The following is a 21,578-nucleotide window of genomic DNA, read 5'->3' as shown; positions in this document are numbered from 1 at the left end:
ACATTTGAAAAAAATAAAATAACCTAAATAAATAATGTAACTTAACACTATAAATGTCAATTTTCATATTAAAATTAATCACTTTTTAAGGTATGATATTTTTCATAACACACTCCAACGCACATAGCAGGTTTATTGTCACAAGTTTTACAAAAATATATGGTCCTTTTTCGTTGTTTTTTATCCGAACACACTATACACTCACGACATTTTTTTCATTTTGAGGCATTAGTATGTGTAATTTTCCATCCAACCTTTGTTCTGGATCGAGACAGTGTCTGCCTTTAGTACTATTTAATCCTCCTCTGTGATTTCCGACTAATTGAATGATAAGTTTGTCAACAAATTCAAGATGTGTCATAGCCTTAAGTTTCTTTTCATTTTGTTTTTCCTTATATAAAATATATGAGTTAACAACAGAAACTTCAAGACCCCAAAAAAATAATTTTCGCCACTATTTTAATGTTTTCCTCAAAAATGGATAGGCTGCAGTATACTGGTCTGCAGTATCCACGCCTACCATATATTTTGTATAATTTATTATCATATTCGGTTTCATTATGGTTTCTTCTTCGCCACCTCTCATTATTCTTCTTACAATTTTAAAATCGTTTGAATAATGATTGGTATATACTGTAACTATTCTCTTGTCCTTCCAAGCAAGAAGCAATTCATTGTTTTTGACACATGTTATCGTTTCACCTGACTTCAATTTAGCATTTTTTACTGGTAATGGAATATGCTTTCTAGTCGTCATTATTGTACCAGTTAGATGAGTTTTTAACTTCATCAATTCCTCTCCTAATTGCGGGCTTGTATATAGCCTGTCAGTAAACATGTGAAAGCCTTCAGCTTCAGGAATGGAAATTAATAAATTGTTGTATAGGTGTAAAACAATTCTTGAAGTAAATGGGAGATCAGGTCTAATTAACCTATTCGTGGTTACGGCACCATAATACGGAACAAATGAATAAATATAACCAGATCCCGAATCCGCCAAAATGTATATCCTGATGCCCCATTTATTTGGTTTGTTTGGATTATAAGTTTTAAAACAAATCCTTAAAATTTCCAAGTTTTAAAACAAATCCTTAAATTACTTAAAATTTCCCAGTTATCACTGTTTGATTCACTTTCACTTTCAGAAAAAACAACTCGCCTTCTTTTACTTGGTCGCGTTTCGATATCACTTCCACTATCTGATTCGTTACCGTTTAGCATAGAATTATTCACAATAGAGTCAACGTTATCAAATATCAAAAGGTCGTCATCACAGTCAGGTTGGAAGTCTTCAATGTTTTCAAAAGCATTATTCAATGAAGATTCAATATTATTTACACTTTGATTTATTATTTCACTTTGTTCGTTAATATTACTAAACACATCGTAATCATTACTTTCTTCGAAATATTCATTAAATTGATCCATGGCGATAAAAATATATTTAAAAATATTTAATTGTTATTTCAGTTTTGAAACGTTCACAGAATAATGGTCACCACAGTAGGAGGAGCTCCGCCGCGAACAATGTACCGATACAGACTGACCAAATAAAACGGCACACAGAAAAACACAAAGTAGGTCAAAAAAGCCAAAAATTCTAAGAAACACTATATAAGCTAATCCTTTAATGTATTTTGACTATGAATACATTTTAAGGAATATTTAATCCTTTGTGTACACCATTGTGAAATAAAATTCACATAATGTTATCGGTAAATGGGGAAAACAGAGCTTCAAAGTTACCGCCTGGTAAAGCCACTATTTTGGCTTTCGGAGCTAGCAACCAAATGCTCAGAAGCCAGAATATTGGCTATCGGAGTGCAATACGTTAAAGGTCGTCTGCCAAAGGCAGCTCCAACTAGGTGGTGTTTTAATGTCAAATGCATAATAACTGTATTCACGCATAAATCTGATATTTTTAAATGATTAAATTTAATTTTGGAAAAGGAAAATGATCAAAATACTCTAATATGTACAACAAAATTTGATAAATAACCTAGAAAAGAGTGTTTTTATTTATTGGTTAACATTATTCAATAAAATAATGCCTCGTTGCAAAATTTTATTTAAGCAAATGCATAAAAGAAATTTGGATGCACTATTAATACAAAAACATATTGGTGAATTTAGACATCATATTTTGGCCATACAGGCAGAAATGAGTTCTAACCCCGCAGATTCAATCAGTTCTCTAGAAGGCGAATGTAAGAAAAGGCGCGTTGATGAAAATAGTCATTTGCTGGCAATACAAGTTTGTGACACTATTTTAGTAGAAATGCAAAATAGGTTTAAATATGGCGATCATCTCATTTTATCGAATTTATTTAATAAAATTTTGATGAAATTTAATCAGTGTTTTTCTCCATCCATCATGTTTAACTCCATCAAGGTCAAAAGAGGCACTCGTTTTCATGATTGTTGCTATAAACGCCAATTGGAAAGTACCCGTTGGTTACTTTCTTGTGGATGGCGATCTGGTCGGCAAAGAGTATGACCTCGCGCTTGAGTGTTTAGAGGAAGCTGACAAAGGGGGTATTGATATTGTGTCCATGACGTTCGATGGTTGTCCCTCCAATATTTCTATGGCAAAGATACTCGGTTGTTCATTAGAGAGTAATTACTTGAAACCGTCCTTCATTCATCCGGTTACTAAAAAGGAAGTGGCTATTTTTCTTGACGCTTGTCACATGCTGAAGCTAGTACGTAATGCATTCGAAGCCAAAAAGATATTGATTGATAATAAAGGAAATAATTGGAATTACCTTTGTAAATTGAATGAGATTCAGGCGCGCAAAAAACTCTACGTCGCAAATAAATTAAGGCCAATTCATATTGATTTCCATAACAAAATGAAGGTTAATTTAGCCTCACAATTATTTAGCAATAGCTGTGCTAATGTAATGCATTCGAACCCAAAAAGATATTGATTGATAGTAAAGGAAATAATTGGAATTACCTTTGGAAATTGAATGAGATTCAGGCGCGTGAAAAACTCCACGTCGCAAATAAATTAAGGCCAATTCATATTGATTTCCATAACAACAAAATGAAGGTTAATTTAGCCTCACAATTATTTAGCAATAGCTGTGCTAATGTAATGCATTCGAAGCCAAAAAGATATTGATTGATAGTAAAGGAAATAATTGGAATTACCTTTGTAAATTGAATGAGATTCAGGTGCGTGAAAAACTCCACGTCGCAAATAAATTAAGGCCAATTCATATTGATTTCCATAACAACAAAATGAAGGTTCATTTAGCCTCACAATTATTTATCAATAGCTGTGCTAATGTAATGCATTCGAAGGCAAAAAGATATTGATTGATAGTAAAGGAAATAATTGGAATTACCTTTGTAAATTGAATGAGATTCAGGCGCGTGAAAAACTCCACGTCGCAAATAAATTAAGGCCACTTCATATTGATTTCCATAACAACAAAATGAAGGTTAATTTAGCCTCACAATTATTTATCAATAGCTGTGCTAATGTAATGCATTCGAAGACAAAAAGATATTGATTGATAGTAAAGGAAATAATTGGAATTACCTTTGGAAATTGAATGAGATTCAGGCGCGTGAAAAACTCCACGTCGCAAATAAATTAAGGCCAATTCATATTGATTTCCATAACAACAAAATGAAGGTTCATTTAGCCTCACAATTATTTATCAATAGCTGTGCTAATGTAATGCATTCGAAGACAAAAAGATATTGATTGATAGTAAAGGAAATAATTGGAATTACCTTTGGAAATTGAATGAGATTCAGGCGCGTGAAAAACTCCACGTCGCAAATAAATTAAGGCCAATTCATATTGATTTCCATAACAACAAAATGAAGGTTAATTTAGCCTCACAATTATTTAGCAATAGCTGTGCTAATGTAATGCATTCGAAGCCAAAAAGATATTGATTGATAGTAAAGGAAATAATTGGAATTACCTTTGTAAATTGAATGAGATTCAGGCGCGTGAAAAACTCCACGTCGCAAATAAATTAAGGCCAATTCATATTGATTTCCATAACAACAAAATGAAGGTTCATTTAGCCTCACAATTATTCATCAATAGCTGTGCTAATGTAATGCATTCGAAGGCAAAAAGATATTGATTGATAGTAAAGGAAATAATTGGAATTACCTTTCTAAATTGAATGAGATTCAGGTGCGTGAAAAACTCCATGTCGCAAATAAATTAAGGCCAATTCATATTGATTTCCATAACAACAAAATGAAGGTTAATTTAGCCTCACAATTATTTATCAATAGCTGTGCTAATGTAATGCATTCGAAGGCAAAAAGATATTGATTGATAGTAAAGGAAATAATTGGAATTACCTTTGTAAATTGAATGAGATTCAGGCGCGTGAAAAACTCCACGTCGCAAATAAATTAAGGCCACTTCATATTGATTTCCATAACAACAAAATGAAGGTTGATTTAGCATCACAATTATTTATCAATAGCTGTGCTAATGTAATGCATTCGAAGACAAAAAGATATTGATTGATAGTAAAGGAAATAATTGGAATTACCTTTGTAAATTGAATGAGATTCAGGCGCGTGAAAAACTCCATGTCGCAAATAAATGAAGGCCAATTCATATTGATTTCGATAACAACAAAATGAAGGTTAATTTAGCCTCACAATTATTTAGCAATAGCTGTGCTAATGCTCTAGAATTTTGTAGAAACGATTTAAAACTAAAAGAATTTGAGTGTAGAAGGGACCGTATACTTTTTAAGACTGATAAATGATTTATTTGATATTTTAAATTCGCATAATTTGCATCAGTTTGGTTTTAACCTTTCCGGGAGTATGGACGCGAATGAACGACAGTACAAACTTTCGCCAAAGGAGTATGGACGTCTATGACAGACATATATAGTTAAATTTCGCGCCTCGATTCTGTAAATTTGCATTGTATTGCCATCTATGGGCATATTCCTGTAACTTTACACCATTTTCAAATATTTACATCATTATCGACAGAGATATCGGCCGTTATTTATTTTGCGTGAGAAGTTCACACGAGCAAGTTCGGACATAAACAGACATATTCAACCATTGATTTCGGCGCGCACGTGTTTTTACGTTTTTCTCGCGGATTTCTAATATTTTGTTTGAATATCTGTACTTTAGAGCTCATATTTGATGTATTTTATGTTTTTAATGTGATTGTTAGTTTGTAGCTAAGTAAATAGCAGTGTGTCAACCTGTAAATTACATAGTTTTTAAACTTTTAATTTTTCTTGTGGTCCAACCATACGTAAAACCATATTAAAATAACTTTTTCGTGGTTTTGTGATATCTTGAGCAATGTGATTCATATGTTTAAACGTTTTTTATCATTATTATTTGTGTTTTGTGTTTGTTAGCGGATATTACGACATTTTTGGTGATTTTACTCTGACAGTGATTTTTGTGATTGAAAGTGTACTAAAACATCAAAAACCTCCACAAAATGGATTTAGGAGATGATGAAATCGCCAACATTTTGATGAACAGTGATGATGAAGAGGAAAATATTGAAACTATTGACGATCTATCATTATTCTCCGATGATTCCTCTACTGATGATGAGGAGACGGTTGTAGTAGAGTCGCAACCTAGTGCTAAACGGAGACGGGAGGAAGCCAGGATATGGTATGATACGAACTTCACTCCAACACTGCACAAATTCGATGATTTCCAGTCCGGAATAAAAACACATGTTAATTTGGAGGATGATTATCTTGAACTGCAGCTTTTCCAACTTTTTTTTACAAAAGACATTATACACACCATTGTTTCCGAAACAAACATTTACGCAAAATCCGCATCCCATAATGTATCCGCATCCCATAATGTATCCGCATCGTCAAAAATTAAAAAATGGGTCGACACTACGAAGGAAGAAATGTACGTTTTTCTATCTACCATAATTCTTATGAGTCTGGTTGGAAAAAATTGTATCAAAAAATATTGGACCAACAATCCCATAATAGAGACACCGTTTTTCAAAAAACTATTTTCGCAGGATCGTTTTTTACTTATCTTGAGAAATCTCCATTTTGCGAGTCATTGCTCCAATAATGACAGATTTTACAAGATTAGGAGCATTTTAGACCCGTTAAGAAAAATAATGAAGGAAACCTTTTATCCCTACCAAAATTTGTGCATTGATGAAAGTTTATTATTGTGGAAAGGAAGGCTCTCTTTTAAAATTTATATACCTTCAAAAAGGCACAGATTTGGCATAAAAATTTTTGTTTGTTGTGACGTAAAAACGGGCTATGTTTTGGATTTAATAATTTATACCGGTGGTGAAACAGACATTGAAAGCCACCCCAACGTTGGAATATCGGGGTCTGTAGTAATGACTTTACTTAAAGATTATCTTGGATGTGGGCATCGACTCTATGTAGATAATTGGTATACTTCACCCGCTTTGTTTGATTGTCTTTTTGAAAACAAAACTAATGCTTGTGGGACAGCAAGAACCAATCGGAAGCAAATGCCTAAATTGGATAGGAAAATAAGAAAAGGAGATGTCATATCATTTAATTCGGAAAATTTAATGGCCTTAAAATGTATATTGTGATGTTGACAAATATACATTCTAATAATATGATCGAGAAAACAAAAATTGACTACACCACAGGAGCTAAAAAAACACAAACCTGAAGCTGTTTTGGACTATACCATGAACATGGGAAGTGTTGATAACGTAGACAGAATTCTAGGATTAGGAGCTGTTAGCCGCAAGACAATAAAATGGTACAAGAAAATATTTTTCAGATTGCTAGAAATCTCAATAATCAATGCGTTTTTCATGTATCGTTCTGTGAAATCCAGAGACGACATTTGAAGAATTCAAAGAGAAGCTTGTTACCCAGATGGTGGAAAAATATCACACTCCACGGCCATCATCATCAGGGGGTAGGCGAGGCAATGACAATCCCATCAGGCTTACAGGAAGGCACTTTCCACAGCCAGTTCCACAAACGGAGTGCAAAGGCAGCAAATCAAAACAACGTTGTTTTGTGTGCAAACATACATCCATAAGGAATCCACAAAGGAAAGAAACAAAATATATATGTTATGAGTGTGACGTTGCTCTCTGTGTACATCCGTGTTTCATGGATTACCATACAAAAAAACAATACTAATTGATTGTATATTTTATGTACATAGTTAACAGTTTTATCCATTTTCGTTTCTATATTAGTGCTAAGTGAAAATAATTGTGTTGTATATATTTTTTTACTATTTTGTTCATGTGCCAATGGTTTGTGACTCCTGAAAAACAGAACCCGATTTTTTGTGATAAAAGCTGACAATGGTAAGTACGATTTTTTTTACAATTTTTGGGTCGTTCGTATTATCGTAAAGTATACATTTAATAAAAAATAAAAAAAATTATTTAGGTATGTAAAAAAAAAAACTCACTCCCCAGAGCACGGCCAGCATTACGTAACTTACTCCCGGAAAGGTTAAAAAGCCGATAAATGCTGAAAATCACAATACTTTCTAAATTTATTAATGTAATTCGAAAAAGTTCGATTTTTGCAAAGATTAAATAAAATAAAATTAATAAAATTTCGTAAATCTGATTTTAAAAGACAGCCGTTGCAGTAAACGCCGAAATATGTATTTTTACGTGGTTATACATCGTCCTAATTAGTATTATTATTTTGTAAATGGGAAACACCGGAATGTCGTATTTTTTCCAATTTATTTTGAATATCTGAGTTTGAAGGGCTGAGAAAATTCGTTTTACACGGAAATATGTTGTAGTTATACGAATTTACACCAAAGGGTCAGCTGCGAAATTTTGATTTACGCGTAAATATATCGTATTTTTACGAATTTATTTTGAATATCTGAATTTGAAATTTTAAAGGGCCGGCCGTGACGGAAACTGGACGCGGAAATATATTGTATTTTTAACTACATTTACTTTGAATATCTGAGTTAAAAGATCCGGCGCGACGGAAATCAGCCGCAAAATTTCGATTCACGCGGAAATATGACGTATTTTTACGAATTTACTTTAAATATCTGAATTTAAAAGGCCAGCTGTGAAATTTCGATTTACGCGTAAATCGCATTTTTATGAATTTATTTAGAATATCTGAATTTCAAAGGGCCGGCCGCGACGGCAATCTGCGTAGAAAATTCGATTTAGGCAGAAATACATTATATTTTTACGAATTTAAATCAAATATCTGAATTTAAAGGGTCGGCTCAACCAAAATCGGCCGATATTTCGATTTACTCCTAAGTATATCGTACTTTTACGAATACCTCAATTTAAATGGTAAATATATCGTATTTATTTCTAATATTTGAATTTAAAGGGCCTGCCGCGACGGTAATCGGCCGTGAAAATGTGTGGTATTTTTACGAATTTACTTTGAATAAGATAACTTGATGGGCCGACCGCGGCGGCAATCGGCTGCGAAAATTCGATTTACACATTTGCATTTAGATTTTTTCATAAAATTTCGAATTACGTGGGAATTTGTTAATTCGAAATATAATTTTTGATGTCCCGTGTATTTCGAATTAACAAGGTTCTACTACGAACCATAGGTAATGAGATATCTGTAATATCCCCAATAAAGCTAGCTATTGAATTACAGGCTAATTTTCATATGGAAAATACCATTTTTAACTCCTCCTGTTAGCACGAAAGGATGATAAAACTATCAGGTAACAATTGTTATTATTAAGTAGTAGTTGATAATATAAATGTAGAATTGTGGTATTGCTACAGAAGCTGTGGTAATTGGGCTCATTCTGATTGCTCTGGTTGTGACAACCCAAAAGATTAAATATGCTTAAATTCATAAAAAATTTTATTTTATTTATATTTTTAGTGTTTGATAATATTTTCTTTTTACACATTATTTTAATTAATTTTACTTGTACAGGGACTACATTTACGTACAAATATAACATTTAAAATGTGGCCTTACGTACCCCGAAAGGTAATGATTGTACTTAATTTTAAATAAAAAAAATACTAGTCAGTCATGGTTGAGTTCATAACTCCCACACCAATGAACAGTTTCTGAAGTCAGTCACGCTGAGCTGGTTGGTCATCTTCCCAGCACCCGCAGGACCACCTCAGCCGCCTCAGGCTCACGCATTTATAGAGTTCCCAAGCTGCTGAATACCAGACCGGGGAGGTTATGAGTTTTAAAAGAGAGCATACCAAAGAACAGTTTATGAAGTCAGTCATAATCAGCAGCCAGCTTGGGCACGCTGCCCCGGAGCAAGGTGGCCATCTGCCCCAGCACGCGCAGGGCCAACTTGGCCGCCTCGGGCTCGCGCATGTTCAGGGCTCCCGAGCTGCTGAGCACCAGGCCGGGGAACACCAGGCGGGACAGCTGCATGGTGGCAATGTCGGGCCCCAAATGCTCCGAGATGTGGGTCTGGAAGAGCGAGTAAAGGCGCTGGGCACTCTGCTCATCATGGGTGGAGGAGTCTTGGTCGCCAGCAAAACATCTGCAAGCAAATCAATACCAACTTAATACCTTGTTGGGCGGACAAGTAAAAGGTAGACAGATGCAAACAAAGTATGCATCACTCTGTGTGCCGCAGTGATATTCAGGCAACCAGAGATGTGCTTTATTTCAAATAAATCCATTTCAAATGGAAATGCAAAATGCAAAATGGGTATTTTCCATTTTGCATTTTAAATGCTTTTCTAAAAACCATTTTGCATTTTAAATGCTTTTCTCAATGCATTTTCCATTTTAAATGCTTTTCTCAATGCATTTTCCATTTTAAATGCTTTTTTGCAACATTCTTCGTACTATCTCCACTCATCTTTTTTTCATAAGCCCCAAATATCAGTTGGTCCTCAACCTCGCTATGAGAGATAATTTACATTTGTCAAGTTGCTCCCTGGTAGGAGCCCTGGCAATTGAGTGATACCATTACAAAAAATACTGATTCAAATACTGAACATGGGGCCATGACGCTGTAATATTAACTGCTATGTTTTTATGTTTTTACGTTGGCAACATTAGTCTTGCGCAAATTTTTTGTTGTCTCATAATCTGTAGTCGTGGTGTTTTTGGATTTACCATCATGTAATATGTTTGTTCTACATTGATGTCCATTATTAAATGACAAAATTGTTTAAAAATTCTATAATTATTTTAATTGTTTGACCTCAGAAACCATTTTGCACTATCAATGCATTTTGAAAATAGGTATTTTGCATTTGAAATGCTTTTCTAAAAACCATTTTGCATTTTGCATTTTCAAATGGAAAAGTTTTGACCCATTTCCATTTTGCATTTCAAATGGTTTTGGGTACCCATTTTGCACATCTCGGCAGGCAACACATAATCTTTTATGATTTTTCACTTTTGGGACTTGTCAATTATTCATTTAGGATAAAAAAATACAAGAACATCGTAAATGTGCACTACTCACTGTCTCCAGAAATAATGTACATCGTCAATTTCCATGGAGAAATCCAGGGAAGTGGGAAGTCTTGTGTGCGGCACCTTGTACTCATAGGATACCAAGCGGGCCCCCTCCACCGGAGGGAAAGAGCTCAACAGGGCGCTAAATAGCAGCAGATGGCTCTGAAAAAATACACCATTGAATAAATATATATATTTTTATTTTTTTTACATTAACCCCACACAGGAGACCCTGAGGAAAATATATTTCCTCAGGGCCTGTCATATTTTTGGATGCTGAGTGGAGGGTTTTTAAAGGAGAGGAAGTTCTGGGAAGGAAAAAGGTATAAGGGGTGGGTAGGAATCTAGGGATCAATGTGTCCAGGAGTGACGTATAAATATATCTCTCTCACTGAAGCGCAAGGCGATGGGTTGAGAGACCAGTTGAAGAGGTCAAAGGGTCTCCTCAAACCAGCCTCTCCCGATCTGGCACGCCACACAGCTGGTGGGCAGGCGCATCCTGCTAAATCACCAAACATAGCGAGCCACTTGGGGTGACCTACGGCAGAGGTGTTGATTATCCAATAAATGGTGCCCGGGGCGGCTGTACCCAAAGCCACCTTCCAAATTAACATAAGCATAATATATTGCATATAAAGACAACATCTGGAAAATACATCTCAGTAGAGTTCATACCTGCGTAAATGTGAGGGGCGTGACAAGGCAGTCAAACAACTTGCAGAGTGTGCGCCTAACAGCCACGCACACGCGCACCTTGCCGCAGTCCAGCAGCAGGGGCAGATGCGCAACACCGACCTCTCGGTGGGGCACCACCCCCCAAGAAAACAGGACACCATGGTAGAGAAGCTTATCTGCTGTGTCACTATCGGGGGAAGAGCCCCAAACAACTATCTGTAATGGATAATAATTATAATATACAGGGTGTATCGGCACGTACCCGAAAAACTTTAACCAGCTATTCCTTAGCACATTTGGAGTAAAAAATGTTATGGGCACTTTGCTGTCCGGTAACATTTTTTTTAATAAAAAATTTACTATTCATACTTTCACCCCATGTCACCAATGTTTTATCCTTTGTCAAAGTTTGAAAACCCATCTGGCAATATTTTGTTCGAGTTTCGTTGAATAATGTACGTACGTACCTACGTTGGCGCGCTTTTACAATCACAACGAAATGGCACGGCACCATTCGTCTCATTTTTAACTATTATTATTTAGTGTGTACGAAAGAGCGAGGACACTTTTTGACACACTTTCTAATAACAGCTGTTGAACACGAAAAACAATTCAAATGACAGTGACGGAGCGTGGATTTTTTATTTATTTTTTGTTTTTAATGGAAAAAAAATGTTACCGGACAGCAAAGCGCCCATTACATTTTTTACTCCAAATATGCTGAGGAATAGCTGGTTAAATTTTGTCGGGTACTTGCCGATACACCCTGTATAGTTTATCTCATACATACTGTGGGTCTTTATTATTTCCCTCTAGGGAACATTTTATATACCTTCAACGCATCATCGTGGCTAACTTCCAGCTTGAGGTTGTCGATAACGCAGATCTCTGCAGAATATTTCACATTTGTGGCAGTCTTGATGTTGTTGGCAAGAAACTGTTTTATCTTCAGAGCATACTGCTTCAACTTCACGGCGGTGTACTCCAAGCCATGCAATGGAGAAACTCGGCATATTTGCGACTGGGGTTTCTTCAGAAGAACTGTAATAATATGAAAATATTCAATTATTATAATATGTAATTCCTGTTTGATTTAACAAAACTACTTAGTAATTTAGTACACTATACAATACATCAAACCCTATAATAATAATAATAATAATAATAATTGGATAATTTGTAGAGCGCCGTTTTTGTGAAAAATCACCTCAAGGTATAATGTTAATGTCTTTCTCGGGCATCTCCGACTTCTTCCACCATTCACTACTGTATACCACAATGTTACTATTATACAACTACATTACATCGACTTTAATTCTACTCCGTATCTCATTCCAGTGCAAAAATATTGCGTTAAGTATTCCTCGGGCGTCCCCGACTTCTTCTCCCATACAAACCACTCTCTAAGCACCCCTGGCACTAATAAGAACAAACTGTGAAATTTTCATTGAAATCGGTTGACCACTTTTTGAGTTTTGTGAGCACAAACATACACAAGTTGAATTTTTATACATATTGATAAAATATAAATAAATTTGTTTCCATAGAGCTATACAATTAGAGCAGAGGTTCCCAAAGTGGTCTATATAGACCCCCAGGGGTCGATATCGGCTTACTGGAGGTCTATGTCGGCGAGAAAAAAATTTGGGGGTCCACGAGATTCAAATGGGGGTACATACGAGCGGACCCCCATTTGCCTTAAGTCAACATTTAGGAGTTCCGTAGATGACACAATACACCTAACACAAATAACACAGTTTACGCAATACTAATAGACTGAGAAATTACTTATTTCATATTTGTATTTTTATATTTCGTAAAGTTCTTTGTAGAGGTATATAAATAAAATTATATGTTCGTTTTCTAGTCAGTATTAATATATTGAAGCAAAACATTGCACATCGGAAGCCGCGAATTTTCCTAGATTCCCAACTTGTTTTTGAAAAAAGTCCAGGGTAATAATGACGTTCAACATTTAAATGTACTTCACACAGACTTCAAAACTAAATTTGAGGACATTTTGACTGTGGAAGTGGAATGTTGAAGAATCGGATATCACATGACAAGAACTGATCGGAATAAGCGCTAACAAAGAACTTAAGGGGCAGTTCTGTAGGGCCAGCTACATAAAGAAATTCCCGTTGCTTATCCAGCTACATTTTCATTTGGTGTAATACCTCACAAGGGCGCTCCTGTCTGCACAACGTAAAGACAGAGGAACTATACCAGGAGGTTGTTGGACAGACAAGGGAAGGGAATCTTCTTACAAAAAAGAGAAATGATTATCACATGGGACGTTAATAGTTTTAGGAAAATTCAATATTCGGCAGGCAGGGGGTCTACGGAAAAAAAAGAATTTGGCAAGTGGTCTACGGGGCAAAAGAGTTTGGGAACCTCTGAATTAGAGGCACTATGTCGTATATAATATCTTTTCGAAGTGGGTTCCAGGAGTTAACTTAGTTAGTCCCTTACTAAAGCAGGAGTGTCAAGACTGTTCACTCGTCATTCATTTCTGTCTTTCATTTCGCCTCTTGGAGTAAAATGACTGAACACAAAATGAAAGAAAAGTGTTGAATGAATTCATTAGTAAACCGATCCGTCGAAGTTGGATTTTGGCGTTCGGCATCTTCACTCGCGCTCGGAATGAGAGAAAAATGAAACATCTGAACATGTAATGAACGCTGGTTTATTTCTCTCAGTACAATTTTCAGTTTTATTTGTGCAGTAATACCAAGGCACACAACTTCGTTCGACAACATGAATCCTATAATTTCTATACCCGCTATATCCGATTTTTTGACAAAATGATCTGAGTATGACATCTTGTTCACATTTTTGCGAGCAACAAGAGGAGCCTAAAATTGAGTTTCAAAACCCTCCTTATCACGACCAAAAACCATGTTAAAACTGCGAGTGAGAAACCAAATCCGCTATATCATACAGAAAGTTACTATCAAAACCCGCTATATCGGATTCAACCAATCACAAGCAGTTATTTTGCCAAAATACAATATGGCCGCCACTCTGACGCTACGCTCGTGTGTCAAAATGATCTTCGCGTGAGTTTCTAAACCCGCCATGTCGGCTCAGTTGACTTTCAAAATCACGAAGTGAGTATCAAAATCCGCTATATCCATTTTATTTATCGAAATTACTTAATTATTGCTAGACATACATAGAAAAATAAATGTTTTTCGAAATTTTATTACTCCAATTCATTATATAAAAAGTTGTAATGCATTTACTTATGTACGCTAGAGATGTGACAGTTTTTTGCGGTTTTCTCCAAATCAATGAAAGTTGATATAGCGGGTATAGAAATTACACGACTCACATCATAGTGGGAAAGTACGGATGAATGTTCATTTCTATATCATTCTGTATGTGCCTTGTGAACGTGGAATGAAATAAAAATGAATGTTCACTCGATTGAACATTAACCCAAGTAAACCATCTCAATACCCGCTTAACCACCGCCACCACGTCGAAAGGCTCGGCCGTCTGACCTTTCTTTCCTGTAGTAAAGCCCATTGTTCAATACCTTCCCAGGTCATTTTAATGTTACGCGTCAACTGCAGTTGATGATTGTGGTTCAAATAAATAAAGTGGTGGAATAGAGAGTTGGAGGTCCAGTCCCCAACCAAGTGGATCAAATGTTTTCGCTTTGTGTCTCAACTAAATATATTATGTTATCAAGGTTTGTTTCATAATTATTTGAATAAAAAGAATTGTTTCATTTCATTCCGAGGTGCATTATTTTTTAATTAATGTGTTATGTTAAATAGTTTCAAAGCTTATATAATATCTGTGCGTTATGATTTCCAGCGTTTCGATGTTAACATTTTATGACTACCTAGAAAGAGAAAAACATAATTTGTGTAAGAAACCGACGTAAAAATGTAAAACAATTTCTTACTTTGTAAAGCATCATCCTGATCGCTCTCGTCCACTTCTTGATCATTAACGGTGTCTCCACAATTCAAGTCGATAGAATATTGACCGACGATCGAAGCTCTCGTAAGGCGGGTGCACAAACTTCTCCTGAGACTTGAATGAGCTAGTGAAGTCATTGTAATGTGTCGGGCAATTTATGAATTAGGCTAAATTAATATATTCTATAAAATCGTTAACAAATCAAGGTGGACTTTTGAAGAATTGATAAAAGCAAACATAAAACGTGCGCCGTGCAACAGCGAACCGAAATTCAAAAAGCCTACTGAAGTTCAACCGACAACAATTTACACAACGCATCCAGACAAGTCGTTATCGCGATTAAAACAGAAAAAAATCAAAATACGGTTATTTATTATTTTCAAATATTAGGTTGGTATTGAGTTAACATTTTTAGGTCTTTAGTTGGCAAAATTGCAAAGGAAACGGCGGTGACAGTTTATGACTTAATTTAGCTCGTTCCATTTCCGTTTTCAACGTTATAAAGTGACATAGTTCACTGAATTTTATTTTAAAAACAGTTACCGGTAAATAATTAGTCTGAAAATACGCCGAACACTCGATTGTGGTTAGTTTATTTGTCGTAAATTTGTCGCTGTCACTTTAACAACGTGATACAAATAAGAGGAAGTGCTTGTGTTGTGCGTCGATTAGAGTCAATCCTATTGGCCGGTTTAAAGAAGGCGGCAATTATTTTCTGCTTTCGCCCAATAGCGAGACGTTTTTTAAACTACCGAAACGCAACTTCCGTCCAAAATGGCCGACAAAACTGTGGTGATATCGGTTCCGCCGGGAAAATCATTAAAAATAGTGAAATGGAAAATTAGGAAAGACGTTTTCGTATCCATCGGACAGATTATTCTATTATACAATGACGAAAGTGAAAATGTGTCGGAATTACGCAAATTTAAGGCCACCGAAGCGGGTACAGTTAAGTCCTTGGCGGCTGTGGAGGGGGAAATTGTACAGCCTGGGTGAGTGACGTCATAAAATGTTTGGTTGTATTGAACGTTTTAATTTTGTACTAGATCATAAAACAGTATGAGACAACAGATGGGCCAGATGTTTAGATTATGTTTATCAAAACATCGCGGCATGAGTTGATGCTGCAATATTCATGTCAACCAATGAACCAATATAATATTTTATCTCCGCGAATACTTCAAAATATTTGTACACTTGACATGCTTGTTTAAAATTAATTAAATGCCGAAAAACCTTTATTTGTCGGGTTTTTATTCATTTTTATAATGTATTAATTGCTGATTATTCCTACCTACAGCAAACCGTACCGTTTTTTTGTTTTTTGCTTTGGCGGGCTTTTATCTCCCAGCCCCATTTATTTTGTTTCGGCGTCTAGGTAGGCGAGAACAGGTAATTTTGAAACACAATTGAATCTGACTTGCCTACTAACACATTAAAAAGTTAATACTTCCCTTAGTCAATATTAAATTATTTTTTCATTATTATTTGTTGTCTTTTTTGATCCTAATACACTAATGCTTTTTTTTTCTTCAATAATTCTGGCTCACCCTTCAAGGGTGTTCTATTTCTAGGCCATCATTTCAAATTATGGAGAGAGGGATGGCGAATTTATATATAAATTTTATTTAAATGGACAAATTTTCTAATTGATAATCGTATACGGAAAGTTCAGACTTCATTGGAGAGGTGTTGAACGGGGGAGGCAATTTGGGTTTGATATAGGAGCGGATATTTGTTTAGAGAGGGCCAACCAAAAATATTGACAAATAATTGAATCCTATAATTTCTATACCCGCTATATCCGATTTTTTGACAAAATGATCTGAGTATGACATCTTGTTCACATTTTTGCGAGCAACAAGAGGAGCCTAAAATTGAGTTTCAAAACCCTCCTTATCATGACCAAAAACCATGTTAAAACTGCGAGTGAGAAACCAAATCCGCTATATCATACAGAAAGTCACTATCAAAACCCGCTATATCGGATTCAACGAATCACAAGCAGTTATTTTGCCAAAATACAATATGGCCGCCGCTCTGACGCCACGCTCGTGTGTCAAAATGATCTACGCGTGAGTTTCTAAACCCGCCATGTCGCCTCAGTTGACTTTCAAAATCACGAAGTGAGTATCAAAATCCGCTATATCCATTTTATTTATCGAAATTACTTAATTATTGCTAGACATATATAGAAAAATAAATGCTTTTCGAAATTTTATTACTCCAATTCATTATATAAAAATTTTTAATGCATTTACTTATGTACGCTAGAGATGTGACAGTTTTTTGCGGTTTTCTCCAAATCAATGAAAGTTGATATAGCGGGTATAGAAATTACACGACTCAATTGATATAAAGTTCCCAGTTATAGACAACAAAAAGCACAATCTGGTAAAAAGTACTAATGCTTGAATTATTAGAAAACTCAAACAACGTCTCTTTTGAATTTGATAAAATTAAGATGAAGTTAAATAGAATAATTATGTATAGACAAACTTCTTAATCAATCTGTGAGTCAGGGCGCAAACTTGAAAACTTTGTATAAATTTATTCAAAGCTCTTGTGACTACAAATCAATTTGGGTAAACTCAAACAAAAAAGTTTTATTACAAATATCCGCAGAAATCACAACTCGGCCGGACCAAACAGTCACTCACAAGCCTGCGTTAAAATGTATAAAAACTACTAAAGAAGAACAATACGCATACTGTGCCAAATTTTGCGATTTATCAACTTCAAACTACACATACCAATTCAACACACAAACTTTAAATTCTTACTAAATAAATATATATACTTAAAGTAGTTTAAGTATATATATTTATATACTTAAACTACTTAAGATACCTCCCCTAAAAATAGAAGAAACATAATGTTTTAAAAATTATTCACTCAATGGACTAGAACTGTTGTGAACTCCTGCACCGTCCTGCGCTTATCTGCAGCTATCAACTTCAAAGTACCCCATCGAGCTACTAGGCAAAATGTATTATTCTACAACAATAAATTCGGGACTGACTACCACATATTTCTCACCTACATACACTTGGAAAAAATGTCACCTTAAATATTGGCATATTCAATAATAAGTTTGCCCCTATTTAAGAGATACTTGATGGACGTATTATTGCTTTTCAGGAGCATCCGAAAGGAGCTATATGTGTTGCGAACACCGGTAGGAAAAAAAATTTGTTCTTGATTAATTAGCTTTTTCGGTGAAATGTATAAAAACACTTTATTTTATATAATTTAGTGCATGATATAGAGAAGAACAAAAAATGGTTCATATAACATTTTTTTTTTTTTTTTTACATAATACAGGGTTTTCCAATAAGAGGTGTTATTTTGATATTCAAAGAGCTATCGAGAGATGATTAATAATTTTTTACGGCCGGAATTGGATGGTATTGTTCTGGACTGGATTTAACACCTTGCGACTTCTTCCTTTGGGGCCACGTGAAAGAGAAGGTCTACGCCAACAGCCCAGCGTCGATTCAAGACCTCAAAGATGGAATTTGTGAGGCTATCGATTACATAAAGCAGCCACTTTGCGATTTGGTTATGGAAAATTTCATGAAAAGGATATGGTCCTGTAGGCGTGGTCGTGGTGGTCATTTGACTGATGTTATTTTTCACTATTAATGGAATACCTTCCTCTTTATAATGAAATAAACATTCGATCATTTATATTAAAAAATGGCATTTATCTTTGAATACCAAAATAACACCTCTTATTGGAAAACCCTATATATAAGAGAAGAAAAAAGCAGTAATCAGTTTTTAAATTGCAGATGGCATAAAGACAATAATAAAATGTAGGTTCTTAATATATAGTTATACAAGTGCATAATTACAGAAAAATAAAAAAAGAGGAACAAGTTTTCAGATTGTAAATAATTAGAAAGAACTAACTAACTCACCATCACGCCGTTTTCTCTCAGGGGTAGGCAGAGAGGACGGACCGCCAAACAACTCGGTCTTGGCACACGCTCCTTGCCTCACATATACTCTTCTATTACTGACTCTTGACATGGCCCGACTCGAGCATCTGATTCACTTGATCGTGCCATTCGCATTTGCATCATATATCCTCCTTACACTCCTTTCTTCGCTCTTTTGCTCTATATGCCCAAACCATCTAAGCGTCCCTTTCTTAATCTTACTCATTACGCTTACATCTGCCTTGCACTCTTTGCTGATCTCCACATTGCTCACACGATCATACATGGTTTTACCACACATGGTTTTACCACACATGCTGGAAATAGAAGGGAGTTTGAAGTCGCATCTGTATTATTTTTAAAAAAGAAACACTTTACCGGTTAACCTGACACTTTTGAAAAACTCCTACTACGGTCATTATAAACAGAAAATGTTGCTTGTGCAACGATGGGGACTTAGCCAGCAGAGGATTGAACCTGGGCCACACTAGCCGGTCTTATCTTTTCCATTTATTTCACCTCCATGTCTTCAAGAAAATATAGTAAACTTTCTTGGTTAAAAAGTGACAAATAATAATATTGTTTCAGCTCCAAGTTGGTGGAACTGGAAGAGTGCTCCCACCCCACCGTCATGAAGGACATGTGTGCCGAGTGCGGGGCTGATCTACGCTGCGACCTGACCATAGCGCCCAACTCCACTGCCTCCGTGCCCATGGTGCACAGCGTACCGGAGCTGAAGGTAAGGATACTAGCCTCACCAACTCTACAACCCTAGGAGAGTATGTCCAATGAATGGTAATGGTTATAGTGAGAATAAAATGGAAATGATATTATCTGCATAAGTTCCACGGTTCTTCGAGGCATCACTACTAAACTGAAGAATACATTCTTTCATGTCTCTGACCAATGTCAGTAGCCGCCCGGGGCTACCGCATCACCGTTTCCAATGTTGAACTCTTGAATCTTGGAAATTTCGCCAGCTTCGCTGATATGGAGTCTATTTGCCAGTGGACTGTCACTAATCCAGCGGATTTCCGCACACATTAGGAACATTAATTCTCGAATTCGGTGCTATTGTCCATATAGACCCCACATAACTGATAGTTCTGTGAACAGTAGACCTAGTGTCCAAAAAAGTATATTCCTAATTTTCTCTTATTTAATAAATCAAAACCAAATATTTTGTTGAATGATTTGTAAGTAGTTGCTTAAATACCTACCAACAATAATTATAAACCATAAATATTTTAATAAACATTTTTCCAAAGAAACGTCACCATCTCAATGATATAATTTTTTTTACTCTTTTTTTCTTTCCGATAGTGACCATATTATTGATTATTCCGATTTGACAGCTCGTCGTAGGAACCACGAGCATGCGAACTCTGGCAGGATAATAGATAGTATCCAACACGTCTACTATCTTGAACCGAAACATAACAAACAAATTTAGAGACAGATGAAATGTCAAATGGTTGAGGTAAAATAGGACTTTGTTATGCTCAGTCTAAACTTCATAGTAAAATGATATTTTTTTCTGCTTTCTTTGTAATTTTTAATTTCTCCAATAATTATTCCAGCCAGGCAGCCATCATTGTAACAATTGTACTTGATTTGCCTTCAGTTGAAATATAGATTCACAAAGACATTACTTTTTGAATACAGGTCAGCGAGGAGGAGGCTCAGCGCCTGGGCCGTGAAGACAGCGAGCGCCTCCTTAGAGACCGGAAGCTGGTGCTGCTGGTGGACCTGGACCAGACCCTGGTGCACACCACCAATGACAACATTCCCGCCAACATCAAGGTGACTCTTCCAACTGCTCTCTGTAGTCTTGTAACCATGCATTTCTAGAACATGATAATAATGAATCTCAAAACATATTGTGCGATCAAGCTAATATCCAAATGCATTCATGATTGTATTTCAGGATGTGTACCACTTCCAACTGCGCGGCTGGGGCCGGTGGTACCACTCGAGACTGCGGCCCGGCACGGCGTCCTTCCTGCTGGCCGTGGCGCCCCTGTTTGAGCTGCACATCTGCACATTCGGGGCGCGCGCCTACGCGCACAAGGTGGCGCGTCTTCTCGACCCCAAGGCGCACCTCTTCTCGCACCGCATACTCTCCCGGGACGAGTGCTTCGATATTCAATCGAAGACACCCAATCTAAGGTCATTTGGTTTCTTCCCTTTATCAACGTGTTCTATGTTAAAGTTATCTCCAGGTCGGGATGGGTTTTCACAAAATGAGTTCCAAGCTAACAGTACAGTCCACGGTTCAGAATGCTTCCAAGCAGAGTTTGAACGGTTACCCGGAGAGAGTTTCCTATTTTTTTTTTTTAAACAATGTCCTCGATACATTTTTTGATACTCAGCAACGTGTAACCGAGTTACTCCATTTTCAACAAAATTTTCGCTGAAAAAGTTTAGTGTACAAATCTTTAAAATAGAACAATAATCATGTCCAAATGTAATTTATACATTTTTTGTATTATAAAACTAAATAACCATCACGCCTTTTCACCGCAGGGGTAGGCAGAGAGGACGGACCGCCAAACAACTCGGTCTTGGCACTCACTCCTTGCCTCATTCACATTCATAC

The 21,578-nt window shown here is 36.0% G+C and overlaps 2 protein-coding genes across 5 annotated transcripts in view; one reads left to right on the top strand and one right to left on the bottom strand.

Moving 5' to 3' along the window:
- Positions 1-8,891: 8,891 nt before the first annotated feature.
- On the bottom strand, positions 8,892-15,284 carry LOC149418771 (uncharacterized). Its single transcript, XM_089638423.1, has 5 exons — positions 15,019-15,284; positions 11,935-12,143; positions 11,103-11,318; positions 10,435-10,589; positions 8,892-9,495 (listed from the first exon to the last, which is right to left on the bottom strand). The coding sequence occupies exons 1-5, from the start codon at positions 15,170-15,172 to the stop codon at positions 9,222-9,224; spliced, it is 1,008 nt and encodes a 335-aa protein (XP_089494549.1). The 5' UTR covers positions 15,173-15,284; the 3' UTR covers positions 8,892-9,221.
- Positions 15,276-21,578, top strand: part of Fcp1 (RNA polymerase II subunit A C-terminal domain phosphatase Fcp1) — a 24,212-nt gene continuing 17,909 nt past the window's right edge. For all 4 annotated transcript variants that reach the window (XR_016303017.1, XR_016303015.1, XR_016303016.1 and 1 more), the window contains exons 1-4: positions 15,276-16,027; positions 19,568-19,718; positions 20,645-20,782; positions 20,907-21,148. Coding sequence is in view for 1 of the 4 variants with exons in the window: in XM_089638992.1 (XP_089495118.1) it covers positions 15,810-16,027; positions 19,568-19,718; positions 20,645-20,782; positions 20,907-21,148 (749 nt within the window). In the remaining 3 variants the exon portion in view is untranslated. The remainder of the gene's footprint in view (positions 16,028-19,567; positions 19,719-20,644; positions 20,783-20,906; positions 21,149-21,578) is intronic.

Source organism: Hesperophylax consimilis, chromosome 13, assembly GCF_061612785.1.
Source record: "Hesperophylax consimilis isolate HC1 chromosome 13, BYU_Hcon_1.0, whole genome shotgun sequence".
NCBI lineage: Eukaryota > Metazoa > Arthropoda > Insecta > Trichoptera > Limnephilidae > Hesperophylax > Hesperophylax consimilis.
The sequence above is the reverse complement of the archived record's forward strand: the minus strand, read 5'-3'. Positions and strand labels throughout refer to the sequence as shown.